The sequence below is a fragment of the Vidua macroura genome, chromosome 1 (genome assembly GCF_024509145.1).
Source record: "Vidua macroura isolate BioBank_ID:100142 chromosome 1, ASM2450914v1, whole genome shotgun sequence".
NCBI classification, from domain to species: domain Eukaryota; kingdom Metazoa; phylum Chordata; class Aves; order Passeriformes; family Viduidae; genus Vidua; species Vidua macroura.
In genome coordinates this window covers 24,219,099-24,232,483 of record NC_071571.1, presented here as the reverse complement: position 1 = coordinate 24,232,483, position 13,385 = coordinate 24,219,099, and the positions used below count along the sequence as shown (strand labels likewise).

The 13,385-nt window shown below is 38.3% G+C and overlaps 1 protein-coding gene across 1 annotated transcript; it reads left to right on the top strand.

Annotated features, from left to right (window-relative positions):
* The first annotated feature begins 7,815 nt into the window (after window positions 1-7,815).
* Window positions 7,816-12,124, top strand: BET1 (Bet1 golgi vesicular membrane trafficking protein). Its single transcript, XM_053992987.1, has 4 exons — window positions 7,816-7,999; window positions 9,296-9,411; window positions 11,345-11,401; window positions 11,960-12,124. Exons 1-4 carry the CDS (start codon window positions 7,981-7,983, stop codon window positions 12,113-12,115), a joined length of 348 nt encoding a protein of 115 aa, XP_053848962.1. The 5' UTR covers window positions 7,816-7,980; the 3' UTR covers window positions 12,116-12,124.
* Window positions 12,125-13,385: the final 1,261 nt, after the last annotated feature.

Here is a 13,385-nt window from a genome sequence, read left to right as displayed (position 1 = left end):
AGGTCTGCAGCAATTTGGACAATGTTCTCAGGCATGTGGTGTAATTCTTGGGAATCCTTGTCCTTGTGGGACCTGTCCTTGTGGGACCCTTTTAATTCAGGATATTCTGTGATTAATATACACTCAGTCACATTGTCATTGGTCATGATTTGTCAAGATACAGAAAACTGCATCTTGTAAAACAGGATCATGTGGCCAGAATCATCCCTACTTTTGCTGTGGTCTGTGATCTATGCTGACCTATGAAAGAGGAATGTGGTGTAAAGTTTATACTGCTGACACCAGTGAGCAGGAAGCCATCAGAGGAAATTTTGAAGCCAGATCCATGGCCATGTATCCTGTCAGGAAATAGGGATTCTAACGGGGGTACTAGTATACTTCATTTAGTAATTCCTAAAGCATAGCTTTTACACATATATGGAATACATAACTTAAAAGACAGTCATATTGAATAACAACTTTTAATGAATGAGGTTATCCTAGTAATCTCATTTAAAGAAAAATTATAACTAAAGATTCATGAATATGGAATTCAGATATGCTGTCTACATTTTCTTTTACACCAGTGGGGTATATAGACATTCAGCATTGCTCTAGTAAACTAACATTTGTATTTTAACTCTGGCAATTTCCAACAGAAGTACAAGAAATTAGCATTTGGAGTCAACTCAGAAACATCACTCTGAGTAGAGTTTGTTGTGTCTAGTGTCCTCTCCATCCTTCCAGGAAAATATATTCTCTAGAAACCACCAGCCTGACTCCTCTGATTCAGGATTTCAGGGAAGAGACTTGGATAACAGGGTCCAGTTAAATAGTTGGATTCTAAGTAAAAGGACTCAAAAATACTAACCTATATTTACTCGGCTATGAAGAAATACAAATTACTCAAGGATTATCTGAGCAGCAGGGATATCAAATGGTGTTAACTAGGGTGGACAAACTGAATAAGGTCTCCTTGGCAAAGCATAAAAGGGAAGGAAAAAGTGTTTAAGAGTCATGCTTAATTTGTCACACATCAAACAGCAGGGAATGGAGTTCCAGCAGGACAAGGCCAGCACTGAGAGTAAAAGACACAAGAGCAGCCCAGTAGACTTCGAGCTGTAAGCCAGGACCCAATCCATAAGAAAGCACCAGCAGGTGGACCTTGAACCAAGGGGCAACCCACCACTGGATATGGGCTGGTGGACCTCAAGCCATTCACAATAGGATGCAGGTTTTGTGCACTTGAACTGGGGATAAATGGGGTAGAAACCTTTGACCCCATCCCTAGACCTTTTGCCTAACATGGTCCCTAAAGTGACAGAGGGTAGTGGCTATTGTCCAAGTGCAGGTTTCTGAGTACAGTTGGTGTCAGTGTAGATGTGGTGCATGTGGTGGCATAGATGTGTAGAATATAATTTAATTTGAGCTCATAAATCATCTCCTTTTTGACCACACAAGTGATGATGACTTTTCAAGTTATTTTCAAGTAAATATTACTTCTGTTAGTGAATGGTCGGCAGGAGATGGAATCGTTCTTCATGGATGTAGCATACAATGGAACCTAAGTTTGATTTTAGCTACATTTACAGAAAACCATGAAGAGAAACTATGACTTTTAATTCTGAAACATAGTGCACTTTCTGCACTATAATTACTTCAGGCTTTGACCCCATGCCATAAAAAATGATGTAATTTTTTTTTTAAATTTCATTTGAAGTTAGATATTGTGCTCAGATTTTCAGTAAGTTAAAACAGCTTTCTCTTAGAAGTGCATCGATGCATCTTTGTGGAGAACAATGTTACACTTTCTTCCAGTTTGCTACACTGCATCAAACAAACAATATAAATACAGAAATTACATATGTATTCTTGTGGCCCAGCGTAGCGCTATGCAGAAACACACAAGAAAACTCAGAATGAGCCACCATGGGACAGGAAGTCACATCTTCCCATTAGCACTGTGCTCTGTCCAGCTCAGATAATTAACCCAGCTGCTGCAGTCCATGCAGCAGCCTAAGAAAATGATCTTTATAAAGGTGCTTTGAATGGGCAATTTGCTTATAATGGTCTTTCTGGAAAACAGATGGCTTGCAAGAGCTTTTGCAGATTTATGTTCAGGCATTAGCTTCTCTAATTATTCATCAAATAAATTGGTTTGTGCATAATTTGTTGACTCGTGAGGAGACTAAAGAGAGTTCTCTTAGGGATGAAGTACATGATGGTTTGTTTTTTCCTTCTTAAGTAATTCTTCAGTGGCCAAACACAATAGTAGAACAAAGCTAGCTCTAATATCCAGGAATCTTGATTCACGTTCTCAGTTCTGCCTTGGTGGACAAAAAACCAAGCATGATGTCTGCTCCATTTGTCTTGAAAAATATCCCGTAGGGAAGTGCTCTGCAAGTCTGCAAAATAGCGCTCCCTTCACTGAAATTCATCGTGCTCAAAGTCTCTGCTTTTATTGAATTCTCTGCTTTAACTGGTGAAAGCCTTTCCCACATATTTGAAAGGTCAAAATAAACAACACAAATCATCAAATTACTATTTAATTGCATCTTATGGAGGATTGGGACTGTGTGCTCCATTCATTTTTTCTATTGAAATGAAAAATTACTTTGACTTCCACTTTTTATTTTAAATGTATTAGTCCTCCTCTTTAGACATTACAGTTATTAATGCTCAGGCTTCTGCCATGGCTCTGAATTCTTATCACTCACTCAGCTGATATTATTACCCTGTCAAAGCTGACATCAGAAATGGTACCTTAATATTAGAGAAAGAAGTCATGACTGGAATTATTCATAGATTACACAGCATACACTACTTGGGAGATAAATAATCAGCAGAGGTGTTTTTTTTTTTTTTAATAAAATTTTATAGCCTGATCCAAAGTCAATACAAAAATTCTCCATGACTTCAGTAAATTTTGATTCTAGCCCTATGTAATGAAATTTAGGAGGGAGACAGCAGTTATGTCCATAACCTCTCTTCTTTATTTTGATGTAATTTAACAGCACTGACAAGACATTTATGAAAATACAGCAGAGATTTCTGGTGTGTTCTCTGCAGAATCAAACAGGAGTCAGAGCAGTTTACAATACTAAAAAGCAACTGAAGGAGAGAATAAGAATAATCACAGTATTTTGCAACTAGGTAAATAATAATTATAATTAAATTATATGGTGCATGAGCTAATATAAAGCTCAATGTTTCCTTAATACAACTTATATCAAAGTGAGAAGAAAGATGTCTTCACTGCTACAAATTTTAAAAGTGTTGTAAAGGTGAAAAGGACCATACTTTCTCACTAGACACTTCTGCTGATGGAACTACAGATATTGTTTCTCTTGCCCCCAGGTGGTTCTTCACTGCTGATGTGTGTCTGAAAAACCAAGCTTCCTGAGGGACCTCTATTATGACTGTAAAATGGAGATGGTACTGAAATCAGGAACAAGAAAATAGTGTGGAAAGTGTTCCATCACAACTTTATATAAATACAAACTGGAAATTTTGCTCTAAGCATATTTACTGAATTGTAAAATGTTCTGATAGGTTTATGTGATTTTTCAACGTGTAATCATACACATATGCAAAGCTATGAGATAGGAAGTCTTTATAGCTACAAAGTGTTAATGATCTTTTGAACTTGTGTATGGAAAGCTTAGGATGACTAGGCAGGGATAAATACGATTACATATATTCAAGGAAGCTCCTCCGATTCCCAGCAACATGGTTTTATAAAAGATAACAGGAGTTCTCAGAATCTCATCCATGTAGATATCTTCTTGGTTATCTTCTAAAAACAAAAGAAGGCTATTTTGGCAGATACTTCATAACTGTCTTATTAAAATAATATAATAAAAAAAATAGAATACAAAATGATATTAAATGCGTCCAAACCTTATTCCGGAAGGAAGGTGCCAGCTATGATGGAATTGCTTTAAGACCTGAAAGAGCCATGGTTCTCTTTGGCAGTATTTAATAAAGTTTTGAATCATCATGATGGGTGACACCAACAGGTTTGTTGGTACTTGCAGTGATTTACATATGGTCTCATGATTAAAGAATTTGTGATGACTGCACACACTATTCCTCTGGTGACTTGGGTGGTTAATTCTTTTCTTTTCAAGCTGGATGGCAATGAGCAGTAGACTCCTTCAGCCATTTAAAGTCTTACAGAATGTGTGGTTTCACACAGTATTTGATTTTCTTGACGGCATTATTTGGAGAAAACAACCAGGAAGAACAAGGCTTGTGACATACTAAGCCCACTATCAGTTTTGTCAGCTTAACAACATGGGAGCAAAGTCCTAAATTATTTGACTGGGTTTGTTGGAACAGAGCATTTTGAGAGTTCTCATTTGCTAAATAGTCTTAGAACAAACCAAGATATTAATTGGCAAGGATACTGATGAAATATGCTGACATTACTCCTTTTTGAAGATACTGAAGCTTACTAAAATAGTCTGTTGCCTTGTGCTGCTTCTCTGTCAATAATGTCTTAGTTTTATTAAGAAAAGTCAGCTGTTACTTAATTGCACAATGGATCAAGGTTTAATTGCCAAGCAGTTTTTTTAAATAATTGAAGCTTACTGCTTAACAAAACATTGATTGAAATATTTGATACTAAACATTATATTGTGTGATATCTGCTTTTCAACTTGCTAATGATGCCTGTGACTAGTCAGGCTGTTTTCACAATCTATAATTGTTGAAAGTAGTAAGTTAATAATGAAGACTGTAAAAACCTGTTTCTAAATGTGTAAAAGCGCTGAAATTCTTGTTACTTATTTAATTAATTGATTAAAATAATGTAATTATTATATCATGTTAGTAAGAGTCATGGGTTTTCAGTTGTATATTGGAAGACTGATTTTACAGGATGTTCAAATCAGATAATCAGATTCTCTGTGTTTGTTTTTGTTTGTTTGTTTGCTTGTTTTATTGCTTTTGCAGTGGAGTCATGGACTAATCCACTAATAAAATCTGTGGGCTGTTTGCTCTGTAAATGTATCCATCTAGTTTAATTTGAGTCAGTAAAGAGAACCAGTAGAAGTCAGTAAAGAGTCAGTAAAAGTGGTAGCAGTGATAGGACAGCTGGTAGGACATGTGGAATGCTCTTCCTATAAAAGACATAATTTCTGGTTTTTTAATGAGTAAATTGTTCACTAATATTTTGGGGAAAGGTGACTGACGTGCACATTGCCTCAGCAGGGTCTCTGACAATGACACACCTGCAGCAGGCTACTACTAAAAGACTGTAAAAGCATTGACAAGACAGATAAGCTTGTAGGCTTTATTTATTTTTTTTAACATGCTTTTTCTCTTCCTGTGTGTTGTCACTGGTAAACCAAACATTGATGAGTCTCTCATTTAAAACCACTTGCTGACTACTCATTTAGGCTTCCTGGCAGGAAGAACTGCAGATGCCACAGAACAGCTGCAGCCACACCTGCTAGCTACCCATGCACAGCTGCTTTGCAAGGCTGAGGAGTTCAGGGCACAGTCTCCACGTAGGGAGCTGCCAGGGAATGGGCCAGAAAGCCAGCAGCAGTACAGTTAATCACATCAACAGAAAAATTGTATTTATTTCACAGATGTGTTCTGTGAAATGATTAACATGAATACAAGCTGTTCCATGGAAATGTAACATAAACATAGCAAATGTTAATGACACCCAGTTGACCTCTGTATGCAGCCTCTGCTGTGAGGCGGAATCGCGATTTCCTTATTGTAATGCCAGGAGATCTACAGAATTAACTTTCCTATGAGGTACTTCCAGTGTATGAAAAACCATAAATTCAGTATAACTAAAATGGATTTGAAACATTAATCATGTCAGTATCATTTTCATGCTTTGCTGTAAGAAACTGTGGAATTAAATGTGATATTTATAAATCACATATAGACTCAAGATGTTATTTCACAACATCATAAGGAGATTTTATATCTATACACTGTGAGTTGTGAACACCTTACATGTGGTTAATTGGGATTTTATTTTACAGAAAATGTAAGTAAAAATGAAAAATGAGCCTCTTAACATGAATTATAACTACAATCCTTGTCAAGAGATATACATTTTACCTAGTTGTGTATAAATCCATGTTTACTGAAAAATTGAAAATAAGTCATGTGGGAAAGAAAAAGGTGACACATAATATGCAAATACTGTAAAGACAAATCTTCTCATATAGCGCTCTCACCAAATGCAATAATTTTCTTGCATAATGTATGAAAACAAAAATGTAAATAAAATTACACTTAACAAAGAGAGAGAGTCAGGCTAGCTGCTATGAAAAGACATTTCCTAAAACTTCAGTTTTAACTTTCTAATTACTTGTTGTATAGATTGTCACATTACACCTTCTTCAAAAATTGTGATGATGAGGATATTGCTCCTAACAGAGTCCTAGTTCAAATCTGAAGCACTCAGGAAGGAGGTTTTCTCAGAATCTGTTCATTTTCTGTAAATTTTGCAAATCTCAGTTTTGCTGCTCTAAGCAGGTAATCCTTTAAGAGACCTCTTTACACCAGCAAGGTAAAAAATGGGCAGACTGTGAACTTCAGATGGTTTTACCTCAAAGGGCTAAATCTTTGAGCTTCAATCTGGTGATAGCACTTCTCCCATCTTTGAAACAACTGATACATTTCCCTGAAGTGCTGTAAATCAAGTCTCAGGTTATCAGTAATGGCAGCTAGCAAATTCCTGTAAGAATTGCTGAGTTCCAGACAGAATCCCATGGAGATTAGCTTCACAGTGAGCACTAAAGGGAACAGCTCTGCAGCTCATTTCTTCTCCTTGGCCTTCTCTTCTGTTTTAGATGAGCAAATGATGCTGTACTTGAAATTTTTGATAAACTGCTTAAATTATCAAAAATTAAATAAATAGTAATTTTCTGCATTAACTAACTTTAATTTTGTAATGTTGTTTGAGACATAGGCATCCAAGGGTGATCATCCAATAAATCAGCAGCTTCTCAACATCTGTCCAGAACTTGGACAGATACAAGACTAAGGTCTCAAATGCACTTCCACAAATGCAGAGGAAAGAAATGCTGTAAGTATTTGTGGGTCTATTCACTGGAGACTTGGGATGTCTTACAGCAATTACTCAGGTCAGCAGGATGCCAGCAGGATGCCATGGGCCTTCTTATTGACCAGAACTATTTTATTCTTCCTTCTACAACTCTGCCTGCCTAGGTGAAGACTCCTGCAAGCTCACTGAAGAAGGAGCTGTGGTCTGTATTTACATACCTTGTACAATGCAAGTAGGTGCTGGTCCAATAATGAGTCCTAGTTCCTACCAGAAGACAAACACCAGAGCAATTAATTAAAAGGCAGCCTGTTGTAGTTGGAAAGGCAATTCAGCTTCTTTAGTCCAGTGGATACCACCTGAAATAGAAAATTCTGAATGAACTCAGTGGTGTTTGCTTTACATTGGAGTACTGGTAAATCCTTCTGGTATCATCCTGCCAAATAAATTCAATTCACTGGTGTAGAGTGAGACACTTTTTTCATATAAGCTAAAAAAAACCCATATGTGCTAAAGCATTGCAAGGGGTTAAAGAATGAAGGAGAAATTATCTTTGAAAACAAAATTTAAATCATTCAATAACAATGTAATCTTCAAGTTTCCAGTCTAAGTTTCTGTATGCTGCAGTGGCACGCTTGTTACTTCTAAATAAACAGTGGAGGGAAAAAAAAAAAAAAGAAGTGAAAAGCTCCTCTTAGCACTTAATTTTAATTTTCTTGGCATTCTGTTACTGCCCTCGGCCGGGACTACAGCCCCCAGCAGCCCTCGCGTGGCTCCGTCGCGCCCCGGGCGCGCACCCAGCGGGCCGCGCGCGCAGCGCTGTCGTGGCGCTCGCGGGTGAGGGGTGCGGGGCTGCCGCGCCAGAGGCCGCCGTGTGCCCGCGCTCCCGGCCTCCTCCTCAGCCTCCTCTTCTTCCTCCTCCTCCTCCTCGTCCCTCTCCTCCCGCGGCAGCTTAGGGTAGAGCCATGAGGCGCGCGGGGCTGGGTAAGCGCGGCGGCGGGGCCGGGCAGGGCCTCGACATGGTCCGGGCCCGGCCCCGGCCCCTGTCAGGGCTGGTGGGGGGCGGGAGGCGTGAGGGGAGCTGTGCCCTGGGTGCAGGGTTGTGGCAGGGCTCGGGAGCTTTGGCGGGGAAAGGCCGTCACCCCTGCCTCTGCCTCTCCTTCTGGCCTAGCTGGATTTACGGAACAGCGCTAGGGTTTGTGATTTGTCATAGAATCATACGATTTGGTTTGGAGGTGACTAAAAAGACCATCTAGGTCCAACCCCCCCACTTCCCCCCCACTTCCCCCCATTCCGTGACACCTTCCTCTCGACCTGGTTGCTCAGAGGCCTATCCAGCCTGTCTTTGAACAGTTCCAGGGATGGGGCATCCACAACTTCTTTGGGCAGCCTGTTCCAGTGCCTCAGCACCCTCATAGTAAAGCATTATTTTCTAATATTGCATTTAAACCTACTGTCTTTCTATTTGAACCCGTTTCCCTGTTGTGCCACTACATGCTCTTGTAAATAGTCTTGCCCCATTTAGTTGTGCTATTGTTTAGTTGTTCTAATACCATGTTAGTTTGAGCTGTGTTCCCATGGATTGGCAGATTTGTTGTTCTTCTGTCAAGTCCTTTCCAAATTCAGAAATGGTTCGTTTGGGTTTTTTTAAATACTTCTCTATGTTTTCCTGCAATGTTTAGTAAGGGAGTAAAAAACCAAGAATTCCAACTGTTATAAATTTATTACAGATAAAATCTGGTGCAAATTGAGAAATCCTTGCAGAGTTCCTGCTGAGTGTTTTGAGCAGTTTAGGCCTCATTTTTCAGCCAGCAGTCATGTTGATGACTAGAAGGAAACTTTGAACTCCCACGTCGTGTTCTACAACCACGTGGGTGCTGTGACGGCACTGTAAAGCTCAGGAGATGTTTACACCTCTGAAATGTATGACTGAGCTCTGGGGCTTCCTCCTAGAAAGTATTTAGGGCTAAACCAGGTGTGTCTGACACTACCCCAGATTTTCTTCTACACTTCAGCTTTGTATTGTGCAGTAGTATTTTCATGAACTAAAACAAGTCGTGGGAACACTTCTTAGTGAATCAAGAGAGGTATGAGGAAGTGTATCATTAAGAAGTGGGCATTTGACAGTGCTTAGGTCTTCAGTCCTTTCCTTTGTCAGACTGACAGCTCCCTCTGGGTTGGAGTGGAGGCCACCCAGCTGTGTGCTGTTTCTGAAGAGGGGATGAATGTTTATGCAAGCAGTTCTGAAGGAAGCGTGCCTCCTGACTGTTGTGTTTACAGGTGATGGAGCAGCTGCAGGGAGCTATGGCTATACCAACAGTGGCTACAGCGTTTATGAAGAAGAGAACGACAGGTTAACAGAAAGTCTGCGTACAAAAGTCAGCGCCATTAAATCGGTACGTGTTTAACTGCAGCGGTGTCGCCACAGTCAGTAAATTCAGTTTCATGAATCAGGGAAGCAGTAGACTTAGTTTAAACCAGAAATTTACAACTGTGATGTGTTAACCTGGTTGGATGTCAGGTGACTGACTGCCAAAGCTGCTCTATCACTCCTCGGGTGGATGGACAAGGGAGGAAAAAGCACAATAAAAGGTTCATGCATCAAGATAAGGGCAGGGAGAGATCACTCACCAATTACCATCATGAGCAAAACAGACTCAACTTGGGGAAATGGATGTATTGACAGTCAAATCAGTAGGGTAATGAGAAATAAAAGACTTAAAATGCCTTGCCACTACCTTTCCCTTTTTCCTGGGCTCAACTTCACTCCCAATTTTCTCTACTTCTTAACCCTCAGTGGTGCAGGGGAATGGGAAATGGGAGTTTCAGTCCAAAAAATTGTGACATGAAAACAGCTCTTAGAAATAGCATGCTAATATCCTCTGAAGGAAAAGTTTGATATTCTTAGATTCTGATTCCTTTCAGAGATTGAGGACTTCTTTCAAACAAGTCTAACTGAAAGACAGCTCTGAGATTAAAGTTGTGTGGATTTCTTGTTCTTAAAAGTTTAAAGTATTATAAAGCACATTCCAGTGAATTTTTTAGGCCTGAACTCACTCAAAGTCTTAGTGCTAATACTGTTGCTTAAAATTGGTTTAGTCTCAAAGAGAAATTAAACAGGTTTAGAATAAGAATTTGGAACAAGTTAAGGGGTAAAAAAAAGCTTTTACCTTTGTTACCAAATTTAGTTTGTTGTCTCCTGCTGTGGTATGTTACTTTTCAAAATCCATGTATGTCAACAGAGCAATTCATGGTTCCCCAAGGAGCTCTTTCTGGAGTTGTATCTTTTCGTGCAATGGGATAATCTTGGCATATGGAATAGCCTTCATATAATCTTCCAAGAAGCCTCATGTAAAATCAGTTTCACTCTTGATTGAAATGCATCAGTACCAGATAACGAGATTCAAGTTTTGACATGTGAAAACAAATGGGTTTTGGCTAATCCAAAGCATGGGGGCCTGGAGTGTGTTTCCCTCCAACCCGGGAGTTGAGCAGGTTGTTCAAGGCCAGTGTGCTGATAACAGAGGAATGGCTGCTAAGAGTCGGGCTCAGTGTCAGTTCTCCCCTGTTTAACTCCAGAGCTGCTTTAAGCCAAGGCTCTTTTGGCTGGCTCCCACCTTTGTGATGTTGCAGCTGCAGCTGAGCCTGGTCTCATACCTCTCTGATTCCAACCCTGACCTGACTTCACTTTCTGGCTTGACCTGGGACCTGTCTCAGGCTTCTGCCCAGGCTGTTGCTGGTCTTGGTCACTGTCTCAGGACTGGCTGTTGTGCAGCTTTCCTCCTTCTGTTCTGTGACACAAAGCAGAGAAGGGCTACACAAGTTCACTGAAGAAAGTCCTGTTTATAGCACAGCAGCAGCTTGTCAAAAGAGATGTGTTTGCAGGTTACAAGTGTCAACTCCAGCAACACTTTAAGTCAAACCAATGCTCATGGTTCTCTCTACTGTTTGCCAGCACTTTTGAAACTTGTTCCAGGAAATGGGTAATTGCTACTTCAGACTTGACTAGACCTTGAGTTTTTTAAAGTCTGTGCAATAATTCAAGTATGACATTATCTGGAAAAGGGGAAGAGGAGCATCGAGTACTTCCTGTGACTCTTTAGACTCCTCTAGTCAGATGAAAAATCTTTTATTTCCTTAAGGGTTACTGATAGAATACTGTGCATGTTATTTTGGTTTTTGAAAATACCAGGTATTGCTTTCACTGGGGAAAATACTAGTCATGTATTTTCGACTGGGTTCTATAGTCTATGTATTAACTGATTATTCATATTTAATACTTTTCTGGTTTTGTTTTTGTGTGTTTTTTTTTTTTTTTTTTTTTGATAGCTTTCCATTGAAATTGGAACAGAAGTTAAAAACCAGAATAAAATGTTATCAGAAATGGTAAGTATTGAATAACTAGCTTTCTTTAAATGTAGGTCAGGATTAGAAGTTAATAATGTAAAGAAAGCATCCTGTCTTTTAGTATGGACATTGATATTAAAATGTTGACAGCTTATTGTTGACTGTAACATGTGACTGATTTGTAAGCAGTATCAGTATTTCTGTTCAAAAAGATAAGATGTGCAAATACGTTACTCTTAAGGCACAATCAAGATCATTATGCTTCAGATAGGAGTATAGGTTCTCAATCAGCAAATGTCATTAGAAAGGTACTTCTATATTTAATTGTATTCAAGAATAGAGAAAGGAAGCAAAAAATAAGGGAATCAGAAATGCCTTTTTTGCTTACACTTTGCTTTGCCTTGAGGTAATAATAACAGTGGATAAATGGGTGAAAGTTTTTCATGGTTAATTTTTGCCTCTAAAATAATTTTAGTTTTGGAAACTTAGAAAAAACAGAGAAAACTATATTTAGTGAGCTGTAAGGGTATTTCTTTCTCAGAGTAACATGTTTTTTGCTCTTTTGTTTGCTTGGTTGTTTCTTTTTTTTTAATGTAGGAGAATGATTTTGACTCTACGGGTGGACTGCTAGGTGCAACTATGGGCAGACTGAGAACACTCTCCAGAGGAAGCCAGACAAAGCTATTGTGCTACATGATGCTCTTTTCATTATTTGTTTTTTTTGTAATATACTGGATTATTAAACTGAGGTGATGCATGTTACCTCTGGTTTACATTGTATAATTTCAACTGTAGTCTTAGTTAATGAAGACATTGTTTTCAAGTGGCACATTTTATGGATAAAACAGTGAAATTGTTGTAAATTGCATTAACAATTAATGCGAAATTATATATAGTTTTCTTAATGTATCAGAGTTTTTCCATCATCCCCTGTTTTGGGGGGATTATTTGTAAATATGCAGAAACAGCTAGCATAGCGGGATGGACTTTTTTAGGGGAAAATAGTTTTTAGAATTGATTGAAAAAATTCAAAGAACAGTGGTTATTTGAAAATGAAGTAATTGCAGAATTTTGAGGCTTTCTTTTTCATTCTGCTTTTCATTCTGGGCCATGCTCTAAATTAGAGCTCCAGTTTCAGGCGTATAGTAATTTCAGTTACAGGAGCACAAAGAATATGTGGATCTTACGAAATAGATCTTACCTGTAGAGTTTTAAAGGCTGGCCTGAAGCTAGCAAATGTAATAGTGGTACCCCTAAAAATTACTTTTGTGGTTAGATCTGATAATGTTTAAGTAACTTTAACTGCGTGTTTTGGCAAGAAGTTACTTAAAACTAGATTTTTTTAGTTTTAATTTAAATGTGACAGATCATGTTTACACATCTACTATTTTAAGCAAATGCCTTTCATCATTGGGACCAACCAATATGGACACAGTACAAATGTTTTCTTTATATTTAAAGTATTTAAAACTGAAATGATTCAATTGAATCACTTGAACTTTTACCATTAGTATGTTTACTTTTCAATTAGTGATAGTCCCTAAATCTACAGTGCATGATGTCTGAAATACAATGGCAGATACTTTGAATTTTATATTAAAGCATATTATTATGTATTTGTTGGAGGTGCAGTCACATTAAGGTACTTTATTTTGAAGACCTAGTTTTGGCTCACCAAGTAGTTTCTAATCACTGAGTCTATTATGTTGCTGAGTTTAACATTCAAAAAATTTCAAGTTTGCTAGATTGAAATTGTATCTACAATTTTTGAAAAACTTTTTTAGAAATACCCTATGATGTGTTACCATTAATGACCAATTATGAATTTACAAATAAAGTGTCCTGTAGTATTATCATAGCTAGTGTTGTTTATGCACATTTTTTTCTACTGTAGAATACCAGTATATTTTTTTGAAATTGTGCTGTTTTTAAGGGGTAATTTTTATTGTTTTAATCAATAGTACTGGCTGCGTCTTCCAACTTAAATGGCTTTTTTAGGAAGACTTTAAGTAATTATGCACAG